At 32.1% G+C, this 26,901-nt stretch overlaps 3 protein-coding genes and 1 pseudogene across 3 annotated transcripts; 3 read left to right on the top strand and 1 right to left on the bottom strand.

The window, feature by feature from the left end:
- The first annotated feature begins 1,143 nt into the window (after positions 1-1,143).
- On the top strand, positions 1,144-2,355 carry LOC146903175 (pathogenesis-related protein PR-1 pseudogene; annotated as a pseudogene).
- A 7,435-nt stretch (positions 2,356-9,790) lies between these two features.
- LOC146903174 (CAP (Cysteine-rich secretory proteins, Antigen 5, and Pathogenesis-related 1 protein) superfamily protein) lies at positions 9,791-10,572 on the bottom strand. The gene has a single exon (XM_085739507.1). The coding sequence runs from the start codon at positions 10,514-10,516 to the stop codon at positions 9,995-9,997; it is 522 nt and encodes a 173-aa protein (XP_085595633.1). The 5' UTR covers positions 10,517-10,572; the 3' UTR covers positions 9,791-9,994.
- A 4,776-nt stretch (positions 10,573-15,348) lies between these two features.
- LOC146903173 (flavonoid 3-O-glucosyltransferase-like) lies at positions 15,349-18,014 on the top strand. Its single transcript, XM_085735118.1, has 2 exons — positions 15,349-16,319; positions 16,980-18,014. Exons 1-2 carry the CDS (start codon positions 15,773-15,775, stop codon positions 17,834-17,836), a joined length of 1,404 nt encoding a protein of 467 aa, XP_085591244.1. The 5' UTR covers positions 15,349-15,772; the 3' UTR covers positions 17,837-18,014.
- A 4,071-nt stretch (positions 18,015-22,085) lies between these two features.
- Positions 22,086-25,586, top strand: LOC146903172 (flavonoid 3-O-glucosyltransferase). The gene is made up of 2 exons (XM_085731850.1): positions 22,086-22,761; positions 24,437-25,586. The coding sequence occupies exons 1-2, from the start codon at positions 22,254-22,256 to the stop codon at positions 25,291-25,293; spliced, it is 1,365 nt and encodes a 454-aa protein (XP_085587976.1). The 5' UTR covers positions 22,086-22,253; the 3' UTR covers positions 25,294-25,586.
- Positions 25,587-26,901: the final 1,315 nt, after the last annotated feature.

Genomic DNA, 26,901 nt, shown 5'->3' with positions numbered 1-26,901 from the left:
AAAACTTTGGTAGATAATACATATTAAGGTATGTCTATCATTATAAGATCTTAAAAGCATATTTAACCGTAAGACTTGAAATCCTATTAAAATTCATAGGTTTTTTTTATTAGAAAGGTTTGACATATTTAGTTAAATAAGCTTTTTAAAAAGCATAAGTCTAGCTTTTAAAATAAATAGATCAGATCTAAACAAACCAAACCAAACCTAAATAGACCAGGCCGGCCTAACCTACTCCAGCCTCTAAGCAAGAACAAACAAAGATGCTTATAAGACATGTAAAGACATGTAGTTTTCATGTCCTTCTTGCCAATCATATCTTCGTATACTCAAATAATCTATCTGAAATTCGTTATGGCACATGGAAGCAGCCTTTCATATCAACCCAATAACTCTTATTTTCTAAACTTTAATCTTGGGCAAGTTGTGTGTCAGAAAGATGTGTCATAATTTCTTTAACCATTGTTGTTTAATTAAACAGATCCTTTGAGAATAATTATTTTTTTAATCATAAGATGTGTCATAGTTATTTTTCAAAATTGTAAGGATCGATTATTTTGGTCCATGAACACTTCTGATGCAGAGGATTTTATTAGTAATTTTATTAGTATTTTTATTTTAGCCTAATTTTCTAGAACTTACTATTTTATTTTCAGTTTGTTATTTTTAGGTCCATTAGGGTTTGTTATTTTCCTATTTAAGCTTAACAGTTGTAACCTAAGAGACAACTTATAACTTTTATTCAATCAATAATATTCAGAGACTTTTCTCAATTTGTGGATTCCGGAACCCTATTTTCACAAGTTTGTCGCGTGCAAACTTGTTCTTTTCAATCTAAATTTAGCGCTTGCTACCCTACGCTTCCGTACTGCGTTAACTTCCCAATTGTTACATAGTCTAGACATGTGCACAAGCACAACTATTGATTTTAGACTTCATTGACTACCTTGTACATGACACGCTGTCATTTCTAGAACATACTAAGGTGGGAACTCGTCCTATAATGCAGACAAGAAAACTCACGGGCAAAACAGAGATATGATTCACGGGAGAACCTTCAATGCAACCATCCAACACGAGTATAATCTCTGTTGTTGCCATGCACATTTTTCATCCCCACATCCCACTCATGCTTTGGCTAAGCTAAAGCTCAACATCACTACATCACCACAAGTCCACAATAACCACAATCTTGTACATATTATTTGGATGTATTAGTAGTATCACTCTATCAGTGTTAAAATATTAAAAATGTATCTCGTGTAAGTGCAATTTGGTTGGTAGCTCTATCAACATTAGTATGTAAGGGCTAAGTTTCGAACCTTGAATTTTTTACTTGTTCGTTTAAAATGTGTGAGTGTAGCCGCTGAACTACGTGATCAAAATAAATAAATAAATAAATAACATATCCACGGGTGATTGTTCCTCACAGCTACTAAAGCATGTGATTCAACATTTTACAACACATAATCAGGTTCCAACCACATATTCCTGAACCAAATTCATATATAAATTAAAGTATCAGTCCTTAAAATTCAGTGTTCTAAACACACAAGCACTAGAAATCATGAAATCTCATTTGCTCCTCCTCTGCTTCTTCATTTTTGTCACCTTCACCACAAAAACTCTCTCAACCAGTCCCCAACCTTCTTCTTCTTCTTCTCCTACTCAAATATATAACCAATATTTAAGCCGACAGAAGAAACCAGACAATGAGACCATATACAAAGTATCAAAACAGCTTTGTTGGAACTGCATGGCAGAGTCACTAGAGTTTTTGTTCAGACACAATTTAGTAAGAGCATCCAAATGGGAACTTCCATTGATGTGGGATTACCAGCTTGAACAATACGCAAGGTGGTGGGCTAGTCAAAGGAAACCAGATTGCAAAGTGGAACATTCTTTTCCTGAAGATGGTTTCAAATTAGGAGAGAATATATATTGGGGTAGTGGCTCTGATTGGACACCAACGGATGCTGTAAAAGCTTGGGCTGATGAAGAGAAATATTACACATATGTGACTAATTCATGTGTATCTGGTCAAATGTGTGGACATTATACTCAGATTGTGTGGAAAAGTACTAGAAGAATTGGTTGTGCAAGAGTTGTGTGTGATGATGGAGACGTGTTCATGACTTGTAACTATGATCCTGTTGGTAATTATGTTGGAGAACGACCATATTAATTTAATTAATCATATAAGAATGTATATTGGTTATATATGGTAGTGTGAATTCAGATCTTTAGTCCTTTTAAACTAGCAATATGAGTATATTATATGTTGGTATAAATTGAGCAAATGTGTATGGTTGTGACTTGTGAATAGTTATAAAATTTGCCTTTGATATCTGATTAGTGCTTGGCACAATAAGTCAAAGTAAACAAGAAAATTAGGTGAAAGGGTATATATTTCAATTTATGATTTGATTTGTATGTACTTGTATGCAGTTATGTATATTCTGGTAACAGAGAATGTGAATTTCACAAACATGTATAATACTTGAGTTTTTTGGATTTCTTGTCAAAATTTTTGGAAATTAAGAAGTTTCAAATAAAAGGAATAAGAAAAACTAATGTGTACGTTAATACATGATATATATTCTGAGTCCATTGCTTCGAACTTTTGAATCATAGGGCATCACAATTAACAACACAAACTAATTTTCTACGATGTTACACTCCATTTGGGCATATGCCATAATCCAACTTGTGTAAGAGCTAGGTTCACTAAAAAAACTAGCGAGCTAGTCCTTGAAACTCAACAACAACTAAAAGAGAAAAGAGGATTGTACAAGTAGTCAAATAGTCTGTCCTCGTTGAGAACAAGTGCAAAGAAGAAAAAAATAGTATCCAAGTCAATAAAAAAACTGAAGTGTTTATAAGTGATGGAGATTTTAGGTCAATTTGTTGAGCTACGGTGTTGCTAATTTGTTGATATGTTCAGTTATCATTTTTCGTTGAGAGAGTATGCTCCTACATTCTGGGTGTAAGCGGTTTGGAATGCACAAACATAACCTTAGCGAGTATCAGTTGGTTTTTGCACGGATTGGTTCTTGCCTTGTACAGTATTTTCTTGTTCATGTTCTTTGGGCAGTTTTAGCTCTTAGTGTTTTAACATTGGGAAGTTGTATTGTTTTTCAAGTATGATTTGTACACCAATTTTTTTTGTTAATAAAATTATTTGCTGTTTTTTTTTTTGTTAATAAAATTATTTGCTGTTAAAAATTATTAAAAAAAACAATATTGTTGAGTTTGGCTTATAGGCAGATACAAATGAGACCATGATCTTGCAAAGTTCCAAATGTGCATCTCTTCCAACTGTTTGTTGTGGTAGATGTTGATGATTGAAGGGCGACCCACATTTTATGTAATGTTGTAAAGTTATTAAGTTGATTAATAGATCTTACTTAAGAAATTTGTGGGAGATCTGGGTTGGAGGGATTGATTATTTATTAAGTACTATTATTAAAAAATTATAAATGAGTAATGCGTACACGTGTGATCCATTTAAATACCACAAAATGAGTGTCTCCATTGTGAATGTTCTAAGGGGGTATTGTTGTAATCATGAATACATTATTTATATATGACTTGTAACATTGCAAAATAATAAGGTAAATTCACAAAGTATATTTGTTAATGGTAACCATGAATTTGTGAAAGAAAAAAAACTTGATTTTTTTTTTAGTTTAATATTTCCCAGCTTTGAATCAACCACACGAGTTGTTTTTATCCCTGAAAGCTTTCATTTTTAATTTTCTTTTAAAACAAAGAGGGTGTGTGCTTTAAACCTCTCCCACCAATTTCTTATTTTATTATTTTAAAAATTCTCATTAATTTTTTTAGCTTTTAAGCAAGGCAGATTAGTTTTATCCAAGACCTATGTGTTTTTTTTATTCTATAATTTTTCATTAAATGTTTTCTTATTTTGTATGCAGACTAACGCATAAATAAATTTGTGATCATTCACCCAAAGTCTAATAAATAGCAAGCTAACTATGTCAATTTATAATTTCATGTGAGTAGAAGATAAATATTCATATTTTCTTTGTTGTTGGCATTCGAGACTTGTTTGGTTTCATTTGAAATACTTTGTTGGATATTTCATGTTGTCATATGCACTCACACTTTAAGTTCCTTATCCACAAGTTCCAGAAGCTCCTTATTAAATTATTAATTGATGAATATTAATTGATTATATTGCATTCAGTTATTCATCAATGATTTATTAAGGACTTAGTGAAATTTGAGTATATGAACCTTCAAGTGTCGGTGCAAATGACAACATGAAATCAAACGAAACCATAATGCAGGCAAAACAAAAAAGGCCCCTAACCCTAAATTTTGAACAGTTTTCCTTCTCTCAACTGAAATTACGACATTGACATGTTATGCTCAGACTTCAACATCCATTGGATTATGGGAGAATAAACACTAATTTATTAGCGTGTTGATGTTCCTATAAATTAAGAAATCGGTTAAACAAAAATTACCAAAAAAACATATCATGGATAAGCCTATAAAAAAAATTAAGACAAAAATAAGAGATTGGTAAAAGAGGTTTAAAACACACAACCTCTTTATTTTAGGAAAAATAAATAAATGAAAGCTTTATCCAAAACAACTCTTATGACTGACTCAAGGGGAAGATCACACCAAAAAAATAATTAAATAACACAAATTCATAGTTTAATAGTAAGATATAAACTTTGTGACCTTATTTTATAATTAGTAAAAAAATAAGGGAAATACTAACGGGTGCTCCAGACACTGTTAAGGAAATAAATATAGTAACACTGCGTTAGAACTTATGTAATTAATTTCTCAAGAGTGTAAAAAATGTTGTTTTCTACTTAAAACTTGATTTTCTTTGACTTCCTTATCTATTGCCCGGGGAGCACAGGTTAAGATGACCCAAAAAATAACCATTGATCAGCATTGCAGCAAACAAAGCATTTCGTGTATAACCAATGGATAAAAATCATCTTCCACAAAGGAGCTTGCAGTGTGGAGCTCGCTGAGTGGCTGCTAGTTTCAACGTAAAAGAATGATCATGTTCATTAATGTTAGTTTTTTATGTTAAGTGTTGTCCCTTCTAGCTTTTTGTCTTTATTGTAAAATAAATGAAATGCTAAAAATTATAAATTGAAAAATATGTCAATTTAATTGACAAAAGATTGAAAATTTAATTTTCTACAATAAATATTTATTTTTTATGGAATCCTTAAAATATATCCTAAAAGCGCATATTAATATGACCTATGTAATAATAATACAATGTTGAGAATATGACAAAATAAACTCTCCCAATACTTCATTTGTTTTTTTAAGAAGAATGAAAGGTTCTATTAAAGGGAAAGGATTGACCCTAATATTTTTGAAAGAATGTGGCACATTAAATAAGTGAACAAACAAGAAAATAAAAAAAGAATCCAAATGGACTGAGAGCTCAAACAACAAGATCATAGTAAATATCAAGTGAAATAATAAAAAGAATGAGCGGCAAAGAGAGTATAACCGTAAGAGCCAACCATTGAGATAACAGGGTTGCATAGGGATAGTACCGGTGGGAGTAGCAAGGTCTCTTAAGATGGAAAAGTTAGAGATCTCAACAAGGAAGCAATAGATATAATTACCTTATCTTCATCCTTATATTTTTTGGTATTTTATGGCAGTGGATTTGTGATGAGATGTTGTGACTAGCTAGAAACAGTGGCGTTGCCAGGACCCTGGTTCAGGGGGTTCACACTTTTAAATTTTAATTACAATTATATTATATATATAACTAATATATATTTAAAAATTATCTAGTATTATATATCACTAGCCGAAAACGGGCACGTGCATAACGTGTCAGTTTATCCACATTTTTTATACTATCTTTTGGTTGTTTTTATCTTCTACATAGTTTTTTGATCAACATAGCTCATACCCTAGGTTATGGGGTTCAAAGCTTTTCTTTTATTTCACACCACAACCTAGTTCGACTCCGCACATATAGATTTATGCGGAATTGAATTTGTACTTGTTTTAGTGCTTCACTTTCAACACGTCTTGTGTGGGGTGAATCACTATTGGTTTTAGCAATATAGTTTTAGCAATATATTTCATTTTGACTTATTAAAAAAATATATTATAAAACCTATGAATTAATTGATATAAAGAATTATCTATGAATTAATTAATATAAGGAATTAGGAGAATGCTACACTAATTAATTAATTCAAAGTTTACTGCATAATACTATAGCTGTCATTGGACTTATTAATATTACAATACTAGCCATTCACCAAATTCAAGCAAACATGCTGTCAAGATAATAATATTACCATGCTAGCTATTAGTATTCACTAAACTAATTAATAATATGCTGCAATGTATAATACTTGTTGTTATAGGACACGTGCTATTGCAATTTCGGTCCTAAGCATTATGTCATCTCAGCATACTTAAACTACACAGTCAGGAAAAAGTGATGTAGCTGGTGCAAATGTGGTGCAATGTTAAGATTTGAGGGGATTCAACATGATAAAAACATAACAATTTGAATGTATAATTAGGAATTGAGGGGGTTCACTTGAACCCCCTGAGCTCTATGTAGCTCCGCCAGTGGCTAGAAAGATTGAAAGAGTGGCACAATGGTATTTGTATTTTGGGTAAGGGTTATGATGTTCGAAGTTTAGGTGAGTGAATTAGAGGATGAAGGAAATGAAACCATGTGTACTCATGAATTATTCAAGCAAAGGATGTGAGTTACGGTAATGAATTGTTAGGGTAATGAATTGTTAGGGTTGAGATGGCATGTTACATATTGGAACTTATGATGGTTTTTCAAGAGAAAGTAAGAATGAGTTCTCAAATTTCCACGATCCCCCTTTTATTGATGTATTCTCCTTTGTAAGGAGAAGCATAGGATGCCCGACCCAACTACTCCTGATGTACTTTTGTTTGTTGCAAGTGTTCAACAGAACCGGTTTTTATTGTTTGCAGGAAATTGAAAAAAGTAGATGACAAGAAGAAAGAGGTCTGTTATTATTCTTTAGAAGGAAACAAATAGAAAACACGAGACAACCTTGCTTGCATTGAAGTACTGGTTCTCAAAAAAAAAAAAAAGTACCGGTTCTCTTCAAGTAGTTGGGTTTAAATTTGTTTAAATTTTTATTTATTTGTTTTTAATTATTAATTTATAGATACAAAATTATTAGTCTCTGTTATAAAAAAAAAAGTATTAGTCTCTCAATTCAAACTCAAATGACTATTTAACCGATACTAAGAAAGCGTAGAAATGAATGAAAGATAATAATATTTAAATAAATTTATTTTGATCAATTATTGATTTTGCTATTATCATAAATTGAAAATGAAATATATTAATTTGGAAGTGGTAAAAGAAGTAGTTTTGGTGATACAAAAGGGTGAAAGAACCAAACCAAATTTTAGATAAATCCGACAATCACATCCAAATCAATTAAATTGATTGATTTTTTTCTATGTTCGAATCAAAACCATACGAAACCAACCAAACTCTATTTTTATTGATTTGAATATCAATTTCGTGTCACTCCCTGAAAAAAAAAAACAATTTCGTGTCATTCAAAATCAATCATCTAAAATCCAAATAATTTTTTTTATATTTAATTATTATTTCTATTATGTAACACTATATTAGTATTTTTGAAATTATTTATTTTATTTAACACCATATTTACAAAAAAATTTCTTTTAAAATTGTGTTTTGCACATCCGAATTTTAAAATCATGATGTAATAAATACATAAGTTACACATCCGAATTGTAGAATTTGAATGCGAGAAATACTATAACGCACCAACAATTTGTGTGGTCTAAAACACACCACAATTTGTGGTCTACAATGTAGTGAAACTTACATAAATTGGTGTGTTTGGTTCACTATCATTCATAAACCACCTTACTCATTCAAAATGAATTCTAACTTGTCGTAATTTACTATTATAGTGGCGGGCCACTTAGGATCGACAATATTGTTACACTATTTGATTTGAAGGACCAACTGAACGGTCTTCTCAATTAAGGTGATACGAGAAAAATGATATGTGATCAGTATCGTCGTCCATCAATGGACTCAGATGAGCTTGCTCGGTTCACCAAAATGAAACTTTAAAACGACGAAAATGTGAGAATCATGTGACAACGTGAGAATCATGTTCACTATATTCACTCAGTATAGTTAAAAGGGACATGTTTTGTTAGATGCTACCTTGGTGGGATATATTCATGCTATTGAGTCAAGTTTGATTTGTCACAGAACTTGATGAAGAAATCAAGGTTCATCTATGGCCCTCACTTCATTTGAGTTGAACCTAAGACGTATGTTGTTAACAGTGACGGACCTACGTTTGCAACTATGCTGGCCATGGTCCTCACTTCATGCCTCATCTGACTTAGCACCGCCTCTGGCTCTTTTGTTGTTAACAAGCTACCACAAAGCCATTATAATGTTATGTTTTTAATTAATATTTTAAAACTATCGGTAACAGTCTCACATTTGATGAATATTGGTATGACAAGTTGATTTTGTAGAGTGAAGTTAGGTTCAACTCAAATTTTAAGATGATATCAATTTATTCTTTCATTGAACTGTTTGCTTCCTCTATTAAGTCACTTAAGTCACACTCTAAATATGTAGTCCTAGATATGAGAGATTTGTGTTAAAAATTCCACTGATTTTATAAGGTGGAATTAGACAGACCCAATCTAAGCTCTAAAAATTCTATATAAATAAATTTTGCACTCTACAAAAATTATGTATCCGTCACTTGTTGTCTCTAACATAAAAAATAGTGGATGTTTTTGTACAAATCTATCTATCTTATCTCTTTTAAGTTTTGCCACTTAATCAACTAACTTATTTTCTCTCTCTTAAAGGTGCCAAAAGCGATAGAGAATAAGTGCGTATCATCTCACTTTGCTTATTTTCACACATTCATCATCACAAAGTTCCGAAATAAAAAAAAATAAAAAAATAAAAAAAGTTCCAAAATTTGTTCAAAAACCAAAATTCTTCCAAGATCATTGATCAAGTGTTCATAAGCCAACGCTCGCATACCTTTATTTCCTCTCATGTGCCCATTTATCTCTCCCCCATTGACATTGTTGTGTTGTGGCTGACCATGCATAATACTACCCCCTTCATTTTTCTCATTTTCTCACTTCTTATCAATTTTATATCTTTTTTATTAATAGTCAAGTTGTTCCAATTCCTCTGCTTATCAACAAAAAGAATAAATCCTCTCTTTTTTGTGGCTTTGATTAATATAGAATATAGACATTAAAAGGATTTTGTAACAATTGAGCTTAGTGTAGATATGTTTAACACTCACATAAATTATTAGCTAGATGAGTTGAACAATAGATTTATTGGGCAATAATTGAGCCTTTTATATTGAACACAACTATAAATCCTAAAGACACTTCATTTTGCAGGTGTTTTTCGAGTTTTAAGGTCTTATGTATTTTGAACTAACACATAATCTCTTCGGCTTAAATTTATTATTTTAAAAAAAAAAACACCTTTTATGGTTATGACAAATTTAAGGAAAATTATGGATTTAAAAAATCATTGTTAGTTAAGTTAAAAATCTCATGTAAAACACTTAACGAGGCTTGAATTCGGAACATTGTAGACCAGTTTTTTTACCATTGGACAAATCCTTAGAAAAACATCTAAAAAAACATACCATAAACACCTTCAAAATGCAGTTATGGTTTGGAACCAAAAATAATGTAAAAAACCAAACAAGAGATGAAGTAGTAGGTATAATTAATACATTAAGCAATCAATAAAGACAGACACAGAGGAGTTAAACAATTTAATACAACAGACAGTATCCAATCAATAAGACCACATGCCAAACAGACAAAGAGGGTGTGACTAGTAACATATAGTCACATTATTGAGCTGTTTCTGTCTTGTTGCTAATGCTTTCTTCAATCCCCTCTTAGGCATTTCCATTTAATAAGGTCTCTCTCCATAGTAATTCCCAGGAGGATCATAGTTACAAGTCATGAAAGTACCTTTATCATCAGAACACACAACACTAGCACATCCAACTTTTGTGGTGCTACCCCAAACAACCTGTGTATAATGTCCACACATTTCTCCATCAACACAAGAGTTGTGCCAATAATTGTAAAACTGTTTCTCATCAACCCAAGCACTTACTGCTTGTGCTGGATTCCACCCAACACCACTACCCCAGAAAATGTTCTCACCATATGGACCATTAGAATGTTCCAAAGCACAGTCATTACGCCTCTGGTTCGCGTACCATTGCGCGTAATGTGTTAGTTTATCATCCCACACTAATGGTCGTAACCCCACCGTGGCACGAGCAATGTTCTGGGGGATCAGAAATTGGTTTTTGAAGCTTCTGGATTTGAAACTTTTTCTGTTTGGGATATAATTGGCACTCACATGGGAAATGAATGTGAGAAGTAACAGAAACAGGGCGAAACTAAAACACCTAAGGCTCATTTTGAGGATGTTCTTCTTCTATGTTTTTTTTATTGCTATTGCTTTTTGTTACTTGTACAAAATGATGTGTGTAAGGACTCTATAAATAGCAAAAATGTTGGAGAGTTTGAAATGAGTGAAAGCCTGCATTGTCAACTGTTTTTGGTTGGGCTTAGTGGCATCCCATGTTCGATTAACATGCCTATTTTAACTTTTTTGTTATGATTATTTAATTGAAACAGTTATCGGTTTTATTTTCTGTTTAAATTCTTATTGGTTGGGATTAATAAATGTCCACTTTTGTAGGCCAAATGATGTTGAGATTCACATTCTTTTAGCACATGGGATAAGCCACTTTTTATACTCTCTATGATTGGATAATGTCCGTGAATTTTATCATTTCTTATCAAACTGAATACCGGCCGTGATTTAAGTATTTTAGATTTCACTTTCTTTCAAGCAAGATTTTAAATTTCTTTTTGTGCACCTAGTCAATGGAAGCTTATGCAAAGAGGATGAGACCATAAACAACAGCTAGGTGAATTTTATTTGGACCAGCTTGCCTTAAAAATTTTCCCGTTGCCTTAAAATTTTTGGAATACCTCGACTAGGACGAATTGCCATACGGTTATCAACAAAAGATATCATGTGAAAGAGACTTTCAATGCAAATGACAAATAAATATGGTGAGAGCATTTCAATATAATGGATACTACGATTAGACCAGAATTTTTCAAGAACGTCACCCATCCAAAGTATCCCATTTAAGAAGATGAAATGTAGTGTCTTCCTTTAAGAAAAACAAAACTAATTTCACAAGGGCCTAATTTTTTTTATTCATCTTTTTAGTCATTTTAAAACTATTTTTGTAATGGTCTTGTAAGACACTTTGTAAAGACTAATAAAATGAAAAAAAATTGATGCAAGTGGCTGGTCTTCTTTTATAGGATTAAGCTAATAAATGTGTCATTGATGTCCTGGATATTTTCCAGATGTTCAAATATCTTCCTAACATATCACAAAAAAAATTCCCAACGATACCCCGTTGATTCTTGTAAAAAGATACTTAGAAGTCATCTGCCCCCCTGCATAGAAATAGCAAGTGTTTCTATATCCACAACTCACTATTTAAACCCCACTTCCGTTTAACAAAAGAAGGAAAATGAGAGTGATGAATCCATGCGCTTCAAATCAAATTGGTCTCATATGTTTGTTTGACCTTCGGGACCGATTATGAACCACTGCCTAACTCCCTAGAATTCTGTTCTTCTACCAATTGTTTTTTCTCGCTCCCAACTGAAAAGACGTAAATACCTCTGCGTGACACTTAAGTCACGTATTTTCGAAAGTTTGGTTGGGAACGAGCAATTTTTTATGGGAGAAGAGCAGAATTCAACTCTCTAAACTAAACCACAATGTCCACGTTAAATTTTGTAGCCATATATCCAATCCAATCTAAACTGCAATCTTCCATATGCTTCCAAATTAATAGAACCCCCGAAATCCAACATATAGCAAAACATAGTCTTCAATAGTTTGTCTGAATTTAGCTATATCATGGTGAATGTTGTGTAGCCGAACATAAGCATTGTAATCAATGTCGTCATAATTTTTTTTATTGAACATCGAGAGTCATTCAAATAAACTACATTTGTCATATATATGTTTAAAATCAAAATCACAGGTACAGTCAGTTTTACAAAATAAAGTTGATTCAAACACACATTTGCATACTTTTGTTTTTTGGATAACCATGCTACTAATACAAAATTTTCAACACTGTTTATGAGTGATTAATCTTTGTTAGAGAACATGTGAGAGACACATAAGCTGAATTCTTCCATTTTAATATCTCTTGCCACTTGGATCAATTCATGTGACATTTACAAACTTTAATCCAAACATTCACATAGTCATCGGTTGAAATCAATGTCCTAATCCAAGACCATATGAAAATCAGAAAATGATGATGAGTGATGACCACCAATAGAAAAAATAGAAACTACAATTAACCCCAATAATATACACGCAACCGCGGTGGGGTATGAGATAATTTATTTATTTTTTGTTCGTAATAATAAAGTAGCAAACGCACATAAAAACTCACACAAATGAGAGATAGTACACTATGATGGAAAATATTTAACCTAACAATTTCGATATTGTCATTAAGCTAGGACTTATGGATGATATACATAAAGGAAAATGTTAACTAGTGCCCCGAAGGTCGATGCACTAGTTAAGGAACTATAAAAGGAAATATTTTCTTGGAAATTGTGTATGTTACTTTTTAAAACTTAAAAAAGTATTTGCTTTTAATGTTAATTTTCTCTTTTCTTGCCATTTTTAGTTGCTTAACTAGTTCCTCGGGCACTTGTTAACATGATTCATTAGTTTAACAATTTCAATTTGAGAGCACCACACTCCAGACCAAACGTTGAAAATTAAGAACTAATAATTCGTAATTTAATGTCTAACAACTGAATATAAGGATTAATGTCAATAGCGTAAAGCAGAGAATTGTCTTGATCCCCGGAATAAACCTTAATTCCCGCCTAAGTTATCGCACAAGGAAAGAAATCAGACCCCACATCACCGTAATAATTGCATTTTTTTTTATTACTACATCACATTGTACCGTTGGGAATGGAGAGAAAACCAGGGAATCGTGGACATGGTAGTTTGCTGTGGACCTAGAAATGATCTCTTTCTCGATGTACTCCAATGTGGGTGAAGAGTGAAGACCAATTCTTGTGCATTGTAGTGAAAAGGAGCAGTACATGACATGGTTGGTGGTCGAGGAAAAATAAGGAAGCAAAGATAGGGAATTCGTTTTAATAAAACTTTGTTAATCGGTTCAATATTTTGAAACAATGTAGAGGGAATGTAGGGAAATAAAGCTTAGGTATCTTCCTCAACAAATAAAGCTTAAGTATAATAAGTTTGGTCTCCTTATTTTCCCCAAAAAAAATTAAGTTTTGGTTCCCATATACCCACACAATTTTGGTCTCTTTTTTTTTGTCAAGTAGTCTAGCGGTTAGAACTCACACAATTTAATGGTGGAGAAGTGGGGTGTCCGAGGTTCGAACCCTGACCCCTATATATAATATACAATATCCCTACCAACTGAGCTAAGCTCACGGGAATAAAAAAACGGTTATTTTATCTCCCAATTTCTTTTCTTTTTTGAATTTTCTACTCTCAACATATTTTGGAGTTTTTTTTTTTTGCTGAAGTGACATATTCATGGGTAGCACTTTGGTGCCATTAATGATAATGTGTTTGTATGGCCCAGATTTAATGGCACGGTGCCATTAATGGCACCAAAGTGCTACCCCATATTCATTAGTGATGTGTTGAAATTTATATTAAATGGTTATACTTAATATTTATATTAGAAAAAATGCTTAATTAGCACTGTCACGTCATTAAAAAATGTTTCGATTCATACAAAATTGTCTCTGTAAAACCAAATTTTATAATTATCATTAAAATTTCAAGTATTTTAATGTTTTCTTTTTCATATATGTTTTGAACATTATAAAAAGTACATTTGCTAAAACTTAGAACAGTTGTGCTATATATCGCGACACAATTAATCCCAAAGCTTCCCAAACAGCTAGCAACCGTTGGATTGGTATTTTTTATAGGAATACATGGGTGCTTGAAAAAAGGAAGTGGTGCCCACATAGTTAATTTACACCATCGTGAAATGTCGGGATACTTTTTATCGGGAACTCTAGCATTTTCCAACTTCGAATTTTTACAAGAGAAGGGGAGGGGTGATAGGAGATCGCACTAGGGTTTTTTTTTTTTTGAGGGTGGGGGGGGGGGGGGCACTAGGAATGTTGTTATCTGCATTTTTAACAAGGGGTTTTCGGGTAATAAATCACCTACATTCTTCTATGTTTTTCTTTCAATATCTCTACCATTTGATTAATCTAACGATTGAAATTTAAGTGTGTAGAAAATTTAGAGAATAGTTGGTGGAGAGGATCCAAATTGTAATTTCCTTCCTAAAAGCATCTTTGTTTATCTATACATGTATAACAATATATAAAGGGGAAATATCGCTTGCATTGTATTTCTTCTACCATTTTTACCATTCATTTAAATTATTTTATCATTTTTATAATATTATTGAAATGATAAAATAATTTAAATGGAAGAAGGTTTATCTCCCGTGTAAGACATTTTGTTGGGCTGCATAGTGTTACCATAAGGCAAAACTTGAGGCATATCAATTTGCCATATTGTGCCAGGTGGCTTCATTGCCATATGTAGTACTTGTCCAACTTAAAGGTTAGCTTAGCTATATGTATCATTTGACACTGAATACACCCCAGGGTTACCCGTGGTAAAAATACCAGGTTAGAAATTATAAGAAGAAGGTGCATGTTGTATAAGTATCGACTAAACCTGATGAGGTCCTACGGAAACAACAATCGGCCGGTTGGCTTTGATTACCAACACATGCTAGACATTGGTCCCCTGAACTTCTTGTGGGATGTAGGTGACATAGTTGTTACAAGAATTGGCTCGTCTAGGGAACCATATATTCAGTTAAGGGGATTCTAGAAAAGTACGATAACAAATGGGAAAGTGGTTGTTTATTTCATGGCTCCCCAAGTGATAATATTAAAACTATTGTCAGTTAGTGTGGTTACTATTAGTTATAAAATCTCATGAAACCTTATAACTTGAAAAGAAAAAAACGAAAAAAACGAAGAAAAAAATTACTTGAGAACGAGATAACTTTAAGGTACTATTTACTACTATATTTTTGTATGGTGAATATGGCTAAGCTATATTTAGACTATTAACGTTAAATGCGCAACTATGCATATTCGGAGAAAAAATAGTATTGCTTGTTCCCAAACCACTAACATGGAAAACAAACATACACATCATTGTTGTCTCTTCAACAAAACAAATCAAATTTGTATAGATTAGTTACAAGAAGTTATGTACATTCCCATATAGCATTGAGAAGTAATTAGTGAGGTAGAACAAGATCCCATATGTACCTTACTTACCTTTCCTTAATTTCCACCGACATTTATTCATGAAACACCTAACTACCATCACGCTCATTGCACCTCTTTATATTAACATTTATAATTTGTTACTATTATTTTCTAACCACATATGTGTAACTTTTCCTCTAGTTTCTTTGTTTCTTGCAACCTCCTTTGTTGTAGCTTCACCACATATAAAGACCACCCAAAAATAAGTAGTTTTGGCCACAAAAACATCAAAGATTGATCTTAGTTATACATGTTTTCAATTGCACGTTTGAAAAACTGGATGTCTAGAGATAAAGGTGAATCAGTTAATGTTGAAAGACTACATGTGGCCGTTTTGGCATTCCCATTTGGAACACATGCAGGTCCACTCCTTAGCCTTGCAAGAAGGATTGCAGCAGAAGCTCATAAAGTTACATTTTCATTCTTATGCACAAACAAAACAAATGCTGCTTTATTTTCTGGATCAAATGACTATGATGAGTTTCTTCCTAACATAAAGCATTATGATGTTCATGATGGATTACCAGAAGGTTATGTGCCTTCAGGACACCCACTTGAACCCATTTTTATCTTCATTAAGGCAATGCCAGAGAACTATAAGAGTGTTATGGATAAAGCTGTGGCAGAGACAGGGAAGAACATTACTTGTTTGGTTACTGATGCATTTTATTGGTTTGGTGCGGACCTAGCTAAGGAAATGCATGCCAAATGGGTTCCTCTTTGGACTGCAGGGCCTCACTCTCTCCTTACACATGTTTTCACAGATCTTATCAGAGAAAAGATAGGCTCCAAGGAAGGTACAAAAATTGCTAATTTGATCAACAAATCTTCTTTAATTTACTCATTTAAGCTGTTAGGGCTTTTCATAAAGAAAAAATTTCAAATAATTTTTTTTAGGTTTCATATGTTTTTGATGGATGTACATCTAATTCCTATATAAAATCTATTTGTAGATACATCTAACCAAATCACACTTAATTCACAAACATTAAGTGTTAGCAAGTGGAAAATTAGTCGAACTCGCACCCCAACATATTAAAGGTTCATACACTCTTTTTACCATTATATGAATATGTAAAAACAATTTGTTATTTATAAAAACTAAATTCTATTTTTTTAAATCAATTTTCTAGTAGTGATTACTTCATCGTATGAAACTTGAATGAATGAATTAATTTATTTCCCTAATGTGCAATCTTGTAACTGTATCTTAAAAAAAATTGAATCCTACACTACAATTTATTTTTAGCAAATGGATGCAGATGCATTTGCGACACCCTAAATAGAATAGAATAAAATTAAATAGTACAAAGAGTTGGGGGATATAATGTACAAATATGTACATATATAAAATTGAATGTTCTTTTTTCGCCAAATGTATCGCTAAAAATCATTTGAGTAGAGGATCATTAATCTACAATTTATAAGAATTTGATTTGTTCTTTCTTGTCTTACAGTTGATGATACCAAAACCGTTGATTTCCTTCCTGGTTTTCCTGAGCTTCATGCTTCTGATTTGCCTGAAGGAGTGATAGGTGATATAGATGGACCATTTTCAACAATGTTACACAAAATGGGACTAGAGTTACCACGAGCAACTGCAGTTGCCATAAACTCATTTGCTACGGTACACCCTCTTATTGAGAATGAGTTAAATTCCCAGTTCAAATTGCTATTACATGTTGGTCCATTCATCTTGACAACACCGCAACGTATGGTTTCTGATGAACATGGGTGTTTAGCATGGTTGAACCAATGTGAAAAATTCTCAGTTGTGTATATTAGCTTCGGAAGTCAGATAGTACCACCACCTCGTGAGCTCAATGCATTGGCTGAGTGTTTAGAAGAATGTGGATGTCCATTTATTTGGGTGTTTAAGGGCAATCCAGAGGAAACATTGCCAAATGGATTTACGGAAAGAACGAAAACAAAAGGAAAATTTGTTGCATGGGCTCCTCAAATGGAAATCCTGAAACACTCAGCTGTTGGTATGTGTTTGACACATTCTGGATGGAACTCAATGTTGGATTGCATTGTTGGTGGTGTGCCAATGGTTAGTAGACCATTTTTTGGAGATCAAAGGTTGAATGCAAGAATGTTGGAAAGCATTTGGGGGATTGGTGTGGGTGTTGACAATGGAGTTTTGACTAAAGAATCAACTATGAAAGCTTTGAATTTGATAATGTCAACTGAGGAAGGGAAGATAATGCGTGAGAAAATAGTGAAACTCAAGGAATCTGCATTCAAAGCTGTTGAACGAAATGGCACCTCTGCAAATAATTTCGATACTTTGATAAAGATTGTCACTAGTTAAAGATTTTTAAGTTTTTTATAATTAGCAACTTATCTTGTATACTAATTAATACATTTTTCATTGATTCTATTAGATCAATATAGTTGAGATGTCATAGCTATCACTTGTTGTTTTAAAAAAAAAAATATGTATACTATTGATTGGGTCCTAAGCAAAATTCGAGAAGGGTTATGATTGATTGCATTGTTGAAATTGTGTACTAACAAATTCATATATTGTGCTTTTTCAGAGAAATGTTTTAATTCCATTGTAATTATCTATATGTTGGCTTAACGAACTCAGAGAAAAATATATGTGAAAGTTATGATATTTCTAAAGAGTATGTATATGATTTCTATATATGATCATTTCTAATAAGGTTAAATGATGTTTATTCTCGTGTCATTTGAGCTAGTTTTGGTTTAACTTCTGTAAAAATTTGAGATTCTCCTTTTGTAATTTATATTTTTTTTTTTATTTTGAATCTCGGAGTATTGACTGTGCACTTAAGTTTATATGGCGCGCTAAGTGACATTTTTTTTAATAATGTGGCATGTTTAGTGGATATTATTAATTCTTTTAGCTTTATTTTAATTCCACGTGTCTTTTTCATTATCAAATGAATTAAAAAATTATATAAAATAAATTAAAAAAGTATACAAAAATAAAAACAAGACAAAATCTTTTTTTTTTAAGGACGACAAAATCTTTCTTATTTTCCCTTTTCTCTCATTCATTATCTCTACCACCATGATTTTAATCTTTCTCATTCAACATCATCATCAATAAATACAAATTCATAAAAATGTCTCCTTTAGTTTTATCTTCCTCTCCTTCATGATTTCATCATCAATTTCATGAAACCCAAAAATATTCAAAACCTAAAAAAATGACAAACTCATAAAAACACACGATTTTGATATATCCTCAATTTCTACTCCTTCATTGAACTGATTTTTTTTTTTTTTTACTTATGAGTGTTGTCGGAGAGATTGTCCCGATTTTATTTCAATTAAACAATTGAATGGTGGTTAGATCCTTCACCGGGAGTTTATTTTTGTCACTTTGCAATTAAAATCAACATTTCTTATAGACTCTATTGATTTTTGTTACTTTGCAATTAAATCAACATTTCTTAACAAAATTAATATTACAAGGTTGTGTTCATATTAATAGTTTCTTTTCGTCGGTTCGTTTTTAGGTTGTGTTGATTTCACTTAGAAAAGAAAAATGTGGAATTGGAGAATTAGGTCATAGTTTTAAGTGTGGAATCATGTGTAGCTTAAATATATAAAGATATTGGATAGAGGAACGTGGTGTTTAAAGCTTTAAGATCATAAACAATTCGTTGAAGTAGTAGAAATTGAGGAGTAGATTGAAATCGTGTTTTTTATGGGTTTGTGATTTTTTGGTTTTGATTTTTTTTAGGTTTGATGAATTTGATGATAAAGTTATGAATCTGAAGAGAACGATAAGGGCAAGAAGATGAAACTAAATGAGAAATTTTTATGTGTTTGTGTTTATTGATGATGATGTTGAATGAGAAAGATTAAGGTCAAGGTGGTAGAGATGATGAAGGTGAGAAAGGGGAAAATAAAAAAGAGTTTGTTTTGTTTTTATTTTTGTATAATTTTTAATTTATTTTATATAATTTTTTATTAAATTTAAATAATGAAAAAGCCAAGTGGATTAATTAAATAAAGCTAAAATATTCAATAATTTCCTCTAAGCATGTCACATAATAAAAAAAATGTTGACTCAACACGCAAGCTTAAGTGCACAATCAAATGTTCTGAGGGTTCAAAATCAAATAATCTTCAATTTATTCATTTACAATTTTCTTTTGAGGAATTTTATTTGAACAACCACTAACTTGTGTGACAACCAAAATATATAAAGAAATATAGGTATTGAAACAAAAACCAAAACAAAGTAACAACATAATGTACCTATGAGAGAGAAAATTGTCAACAAATACTTTCACTTCACTTCCCTTAAAAAAAAAAAAAATAGTTTCACTTTATTTTGGGAGGGAGTTGTATTTGGATGGGTGTGGTTTGTTGTACTTGTTGCGTGATGTTCATCCTCTACTCACCATTCCGATTGTGGATTGGTAGTAGATCGATCCTTTGTAATGTTTTGGCTTTTGCTATTCCTCTACTCACCATTCCGGTTGTTGAGTACAAAGTAAATGAGTGTAACTTAAGTTGTCCTTTCACAATTTTCTTTTTGTTTGATTTAGTCTCTATTAAAATAAAACTACAATTTAAAGAGTACTTTTCTTTTCGATACAAATTAAAGGGTCTTGTTAACGAGTACTTCTGGAACATTCTTTAAGCATTCTAAATTAACTAGTACTCTAAGGACACTAGTTAACATTTCTCTAAATTAAAAGAGGATGAAAACTGTTTTTAAATGATAAATATAAGTACTTTTATTTATTAAATAATTTTTTTAGAGATGCAAATGGATGTATGAATTTATGGTAATTTATTTTTTGTTGGATAACCATACGAGGATACCCGTTTAAGAACCAAAATAATTTGTTTATAATCTAAAATAATCAAAATTTAAAATATATTTATTTATAAATTAATAATACGAATGGTATGGGAGACGTCCGACCACCGTGGGTCACCGTAGTTTCCGCCGTCAACCGCACGAGGTTGATGAGCACTATTATTGATCAGACATTTTGTGAGATGTCAAATGAGTATTTTCATATAAGGGGTGGTCATCTATCATTGTCGACCGCATATCCCTACATTTAGTACTAAAAATTTAAATGAAAAGCAACATAGAGAAAGATATATCATGTGAAAAAAAGACCAAAACCACGTTGATAATAATGCAAATGTAGACCAACATTAGGTTCGGCCGTTTGGTGTTTCTATGGGGCTATAGCCATACCATAAAAAAAATTAAAATTTTATTTTATAACAAAAACAAATAAAAATGAAGGGTGGACCTTTTCCAGAGCAATAGGAATAATGAAATGCCAGCAAAACTTGACCGTTCATTTTTTTTTTTTAGCAAATTAGCAACCGTTATAGTTACAATTGGACTTAGACTAATAAAACTATCCGAATAAAACTACTAAAACTGTTTTTTTTTATTTGTTTGACAAATAAACTACTAAAACTAAAAAAAAAAAAAAACTATCATTTTGGATAAAATAGCACATGGCTTTTATCTTATTGGGTAAATTTTTGACAATTATTTTATTCACACCAAAAAATTAGTCTTGTATCCACCTATGGATGGAGTATGAAGAGTGAGGCTTATTTGATCACAATCCCAAATCAAAATGATTTGGAAATACACATAAGTGGGAAAAACAATAAATGAAATAATGTAAATTTCAATAGACACCCGTGAACGGAGTAAATTTGGGGGACACAATTTATCAAAAATATAAGAAAAATACTGCTCTCTTTCGTTGGTTGGTAAAATTGGAGGGCACATTTTTTCAAAAGAGTAATGCTATTTATAGCGACTTATATGATCACGAATGAATAGCGAAACAGTGATGGCCATTAGATTGCTATTGAGCACAAATCATGGGTGGAGTGGATGTAAAGTTGAAAAAGGTCCACGTCAGTTATACAAAACATATACATGTTCGTTGTATGTCACGAAGCTTACTCTCGCGATAAACATCATTTCCGTTTTCAAAAATAAACTTGTGGACACAGATTGTTGTGGAGAGCCTTGACGAAACTGCGCTCTTTCGGTCAGAATATGCTCTCCTCATTAAACTATTAACAGGCTAATGTGTGTCCTAAAATATTTGTTCCGTCTCATTTTTTTTTTATTCACTAACATACATATATATTTACATTTCAATATTCATCTAACTATTCTAATAATTATAATTAATAAAAATGTTTTACTAATTAAAACATATTTTACTATTGAAATAAGCATTACAAATATTTTTTTTAATAATCGTGTAAAATTCAGAAGATATACTCAATTTAAGATGGAGAACGTATAAGGACATATACTCTCTTCAAAATTAAATATAAACAAAAAAATGTATGAAAGGTTGATGATCTGTAGATTAAATTTTTAATTAATTCATTGATCTTTTAAGGAGTATTTTATTTTAGAGAAAGTGTTAAATATATTAAAAATTAAAATTTTTACATTAAAGAAAAATTTTAATTTTTTTTAAAATATTTAAAAAATTGAATGAACAATTTTCAAAGCAGAATTTTTACATTAACTTTTTAACCTGTGCCCTTAGCATTTCCATGTAACATTTATTGTTGTGGGGATAAAATAGGCACTAGCTAGTTTAAGGCTCTGTTTGGGGCACGTCTTCTTTCTCACTTCCCACTGTCCTGCCATTTTCTTCTCCTTTATATTGTGCTTTCCAACTTTATTTTTTTTTTCTTATATTCACCTCTTCTCTTCTCTCAATTTCTTCAACTAAATGTCTAGCTTCAAAAATGAAATGAATGGTAACAACTTATTACATGTGGCTGTTTTGGCATTCCCATTTGGCTCACATGCTGCTCCACTCCTTAGCCTAGTGAAAAAAATTGCTGTAGAGGCTCCCAAAGTTACATTTTCATTCTTCTGCACAACCACAACCAATGATACTTTATTTTCTAGGTCAAATGAGTTTCTTCCAAACATAAAGCATTATAGTGTTCATGATGGATTGCCAGAAGGTTATGTACCTTCTGGGAATCCACGTGAACCAATTTTTCTCTTCATTAAGACCATGCAAGAGAACTTTAAGCATGTTATTGATGAAGCTGTGGCAGAGACAGGGAAGAACATTACTTGTTTGATTACTGATGCATTTTTTTGGTTTGGTGCGGACCTAGCTAAGGAAATGCATGCCAAATGGGTTCCTCTTTGGACTGCAGGGCCTCACTCTCTTCTTACACATGTTTACACAGATCTTATCAGAGAAAAGACTGGCTCCAAGGAAGGTACACATTGTTAATTTGAACAACAAATCTTCTTGATTTTGTTAATTAAAGTTATTGGTATTTAAAATCATACAAATAAAAAAATTAAAATTAGACATATATGGAATTCCAAACTTGGGTGTACCGTGAAGTAATTTTTTCTTCCTAATTTATCTTTTCTTTTAGTATAAAAAACTTTCCATTCTTTTAGTATAAATTGAACTTTTCCAAATAGTCACATAAAATTGTAAAACTTTCACTATTTTTGACAAATTAGCGATTTTAGTACTATCATCACTAGGAGTTTAAAAGAAAAAGAATTGGAAACAATAATAGAAGGACATGACACGAGAAAAGTACTACGTAACTAATCATGTTGTGCATTAATCACAAACTTCAGGCCACGATTTCAAATTTTCAACCATTGGTACTGCCAAATGTCACATAGGCACGTTAGTCCGGTAGTCTTTGGATCCGGTGCAAATAAAACAAAGGGTGTGCGGTTCGCATACACGTTCATCAAAACAAGAACTACCTCCGTCCCAATTTAATTGACACAATTTTGTTTTTCACACATATTAATAAAAATGTATAAATAAAGGGGAAAGTGGAATATATTGTATTGGGAATGATAAAAGTAATATTATTTAGTGTTATATTGTATTGGGAATGATGAAAATTGTATTGAAAATTGAAATGGCTCAGTTATTTTGGGACATTTTTTTTTAGAAAATGGGTCAGTTATTCCGGGACGGAGGGAGTAACTTTTTATTAAAAGGGAAATGCTAACTGGTGTCTTAGACCATCTCCATTGGGAGGGTCTGAACTATTTAAGACCCTGTACCTATTAGGTACTCTAGTGGGAAGAATCTTTTCCAGGGTTTTATAAGACCTGGGGTCTTACTTAAGACCCTCACTTTTAAGCAGGACCCGCACTCTTTTAATATTAAAAAAATTGAATATAATGATATAAAGTTATTGATAGTTGATTAGTGGGTCTCATTTAAGAACTTTGTGTGAGATCTGGGTTGGAGTGATTGAGTGCTTATTAGGTACTACTATTAAAAAATTATAAATGAGTGATGTGTACATGTGAGACCCATTTAAGAACCCAAAAATGGGTGTGGATGCTCTTCTCAGGGCATTAATTAAGTGAGTAGATTTGATTTTTTAAAAATTAAAAAATTGTTGAATTCAATACAAACTTATTATTTTTAATTTTCTTAACTAATGCCCTAAGTGTTTTGGTTAGCATAACCCTTATTAAAAGATAAAAGTAGTGTAATTATTACTTAATCAAAAATCAAAACTTATATTTTCAAGACAAATTTTCTATTTATAGATTCCTTAACAATTGTCCTAAGGGCACTGGTTAGCAAAACCCTTAAAATAATACTCCCTCCGGTCCTATTTACAAGAGAAAGTTGACTTTTTAGATACATTGAATAATGTAAGTATATAGTCAAGAACCTAAACCAAATACGTAAATTATTTAATGTATTTAAAAAGTAAATTGTTTCTTGTAAATAGGACCGGAGGGAGTAATTATAATTTACTGTACAAATTAATGGAGTGTGTACTAATGCATGAACTTCAATGTTCTTTTTTGCTATGTATAGAGCTAAAAGTTATTTAACCAGCTAGGTAATTAATCTTCAATTTATAAGAATTTGATTTGATTGTTCTTGTTTTGTAGTCCATGATGTCAAAAGTATCGATGTTCTTCCTGGTTTTCCCGAGCTAAAGGCTTCTGATTTGCCTGAGGGAGTAATAAAAGATATAGATGTACCATTTGCAACAATGTTACACAAAATGGGACTAGAGTTACCACGAGCCAATGCAGTTGCCATAAACTCATTTGCTTCAATACATCCTCTTATTGAGAATGAGTTAAATTCCAAGTTCAAATTGCTACTAAATGTTGGTCCATTCAACTTGACAACACCACAGCGTAAGGTTTCCGATGAACACGGGTGCTTAGCATGGTTGAACCAACATGAGAATTCTTCAGTGGTGTATATAAGCTTTGGAAGTGTGGTAACACCCCCACCTCATGAGCTCACTGCATTGGCAGAGTCCTTAGAGGAATGTGGATTTCCATTTATTTGGTCCTTTAGGGGTGATCCTGAGGAAAAATTGCCAAAAGGGTTTTTGGAAAGGACAAAAACAAAAGGTAAAATTGTTGCATGGGCTCCTCAAGTTGAAATCCTTAAACACTCATCAGTTGGTGTGTTTTTGACGCATTCTGGGTGGAATTCTGTGTTGGAATGCATTGTCGGTGGTGTGCCAATGATTAGTAGACCTTTTTTCGGAGATCAAGGGTTGAATACAATACTTATAGAAAGTGTTTTGGAGATTGGTGTGGGTGTTGACAATGGAGTTTTGACTAAAGAATCTACTAAGAAAGCTTTCGAATTAACCATGTCAAGTGAGAAAGGAGGGATAATGCGCCAAAAGATTGTGAAACTCAAGGAGTCAGCATTCAAAGCTGTTGAACAAAATGGTACCTCTGCAATGGATTTCACTACTTTGATACAAATTGTCACTAGTTGAAGTTTTAAAAAATACATAAGGGTGTTCATGGGTACGAGAGTATCCAATCAACTCAATAACGCAACTCATCTGAAAATGTTTGGTTTGGTTTGAGTAACATGTTTATGATTTTGAACCATCGAACTTGGAAACCCGGTCTGTTGAAATAAAATTTGAATTTTTTAGGTGTTGTAATTTAAAAATTTATGTTGTTAATCAAGAAGTATTTCAATTTAGATCAAAATTTATAAGTACTTAAAAATTTAGGCTTTGTTTTCTCATGTAATCAAATAAATTATATTTGTTTTTCAAAATCTTAAAATATTTAATGTAATGACTCGATGCCCCAACTTAAATTGACTTGCTCATAAAGGTGTTCAATTGATTCATTTTAGATTGAAAAACTATAAATTTTCAACCAAATCCAAACAAATTAACCTTGATTACACTGGATAATGTATTTTACCAAAACCAGCCAACTAAACTCATTTACACACAAGATCACTAGCTAGCTTGCTCGTATACTTAAATTCTTAACAATAGCCTAATGAATGAATGTGCACTATTATATTGGCATTGGCATTTGGATCCGAGGCAGAATTTGAGGCGTGTAATGTTTTGTGATTGCACGGTTGAAATTGTACACTAACAAATATACACATACTACCTTCCCTAATGGTTATGCAAATGTAATAGACACCCTTCTATTTTCTTACCTAGCACAAATCTCCCATGTCGTTTGATATTGTCCAGCTTTTGTTAAATTTATTTAGAAAAATAATACAGGACTCATCTCACATAACCCCTACCTTCTAAAATTGAATTGGGTGGATATATTGTAAGTAGACGGGTCACTGAAATGGGGAACTAATGTAATTCAACAATAATGGAAGCACTAATTTCAGTTGCTTTCAACTAATAAGGATGCAATAGGTTGCTTGTAGTGGGAGAATATTGCCTTTAACAATACAATAGTAACATGCACGGTTGTAAATTGAGCTTCATCTTTGTTGACATTCAGACTAGCAATGTTGTCAATGCCACTGAGAGTTTTCCTTAATTTTTAATCATTTTTGTTAACTCCTATTTATGTTTTGATTTAATTACACTTTTGGCCCCCAAGTTTCACAATTGTGCAATTTTTTAATTCAAGTTTAAAATGAACGATTCTGACCCCCTCAGACCTCAATATTACTCTCCTCTTCGTCAAGGATTCATCTCTTTATCTTTCTCAAACTTGGCAAATATTGAATGCAACCACTCCTCCTCGCCATCATACTTCATACACTTTAGACCACGACCATTATTACTAATCATATATGATGCATAGGTACAGGTACGGTACCCAATACGGGTACGGGTACTGGTACGTAATACAACAAACTTTGAAGAAGAAAGGTACGGACACGTTGATATAAAACATCAAAAGAAATATTTTCTACACTTCTATCATCGTGTTGCTTCAGAGATTTACTCTTTTTTGTCCACCTCCTCCACTATTTTCATCAAAAGCAAGAGACATATTTAAAACACAATAAAAAGCAAAATAAGTTTGGTTATTTTTCCACCGCCTATATGTTTTTGCCACACTAAATACAACAAATCAACAAAGTAAAAATGGGTACGGTT

Source organism: Medicago sativa, chromosome 8 (assembly GCF_051527215.1).
Source record: "Medicago sativa cultivar Bolivia chromosome 8, Bolivia_mono, whole genome shotgun sequence".
Taxonomy (NCBI): domain Eukaryota; kingdom Viridiplantae; phylum Streptophyta; class Magnoliopsida; order Fabales; family Fabaceae; genus Medicago; species Medicago sativa.
The sequence above is the reverse complement of the archived record's forward strand: the minus strand, read 5'-3'. Positions and strand labels throughout refer to the sequence as shown.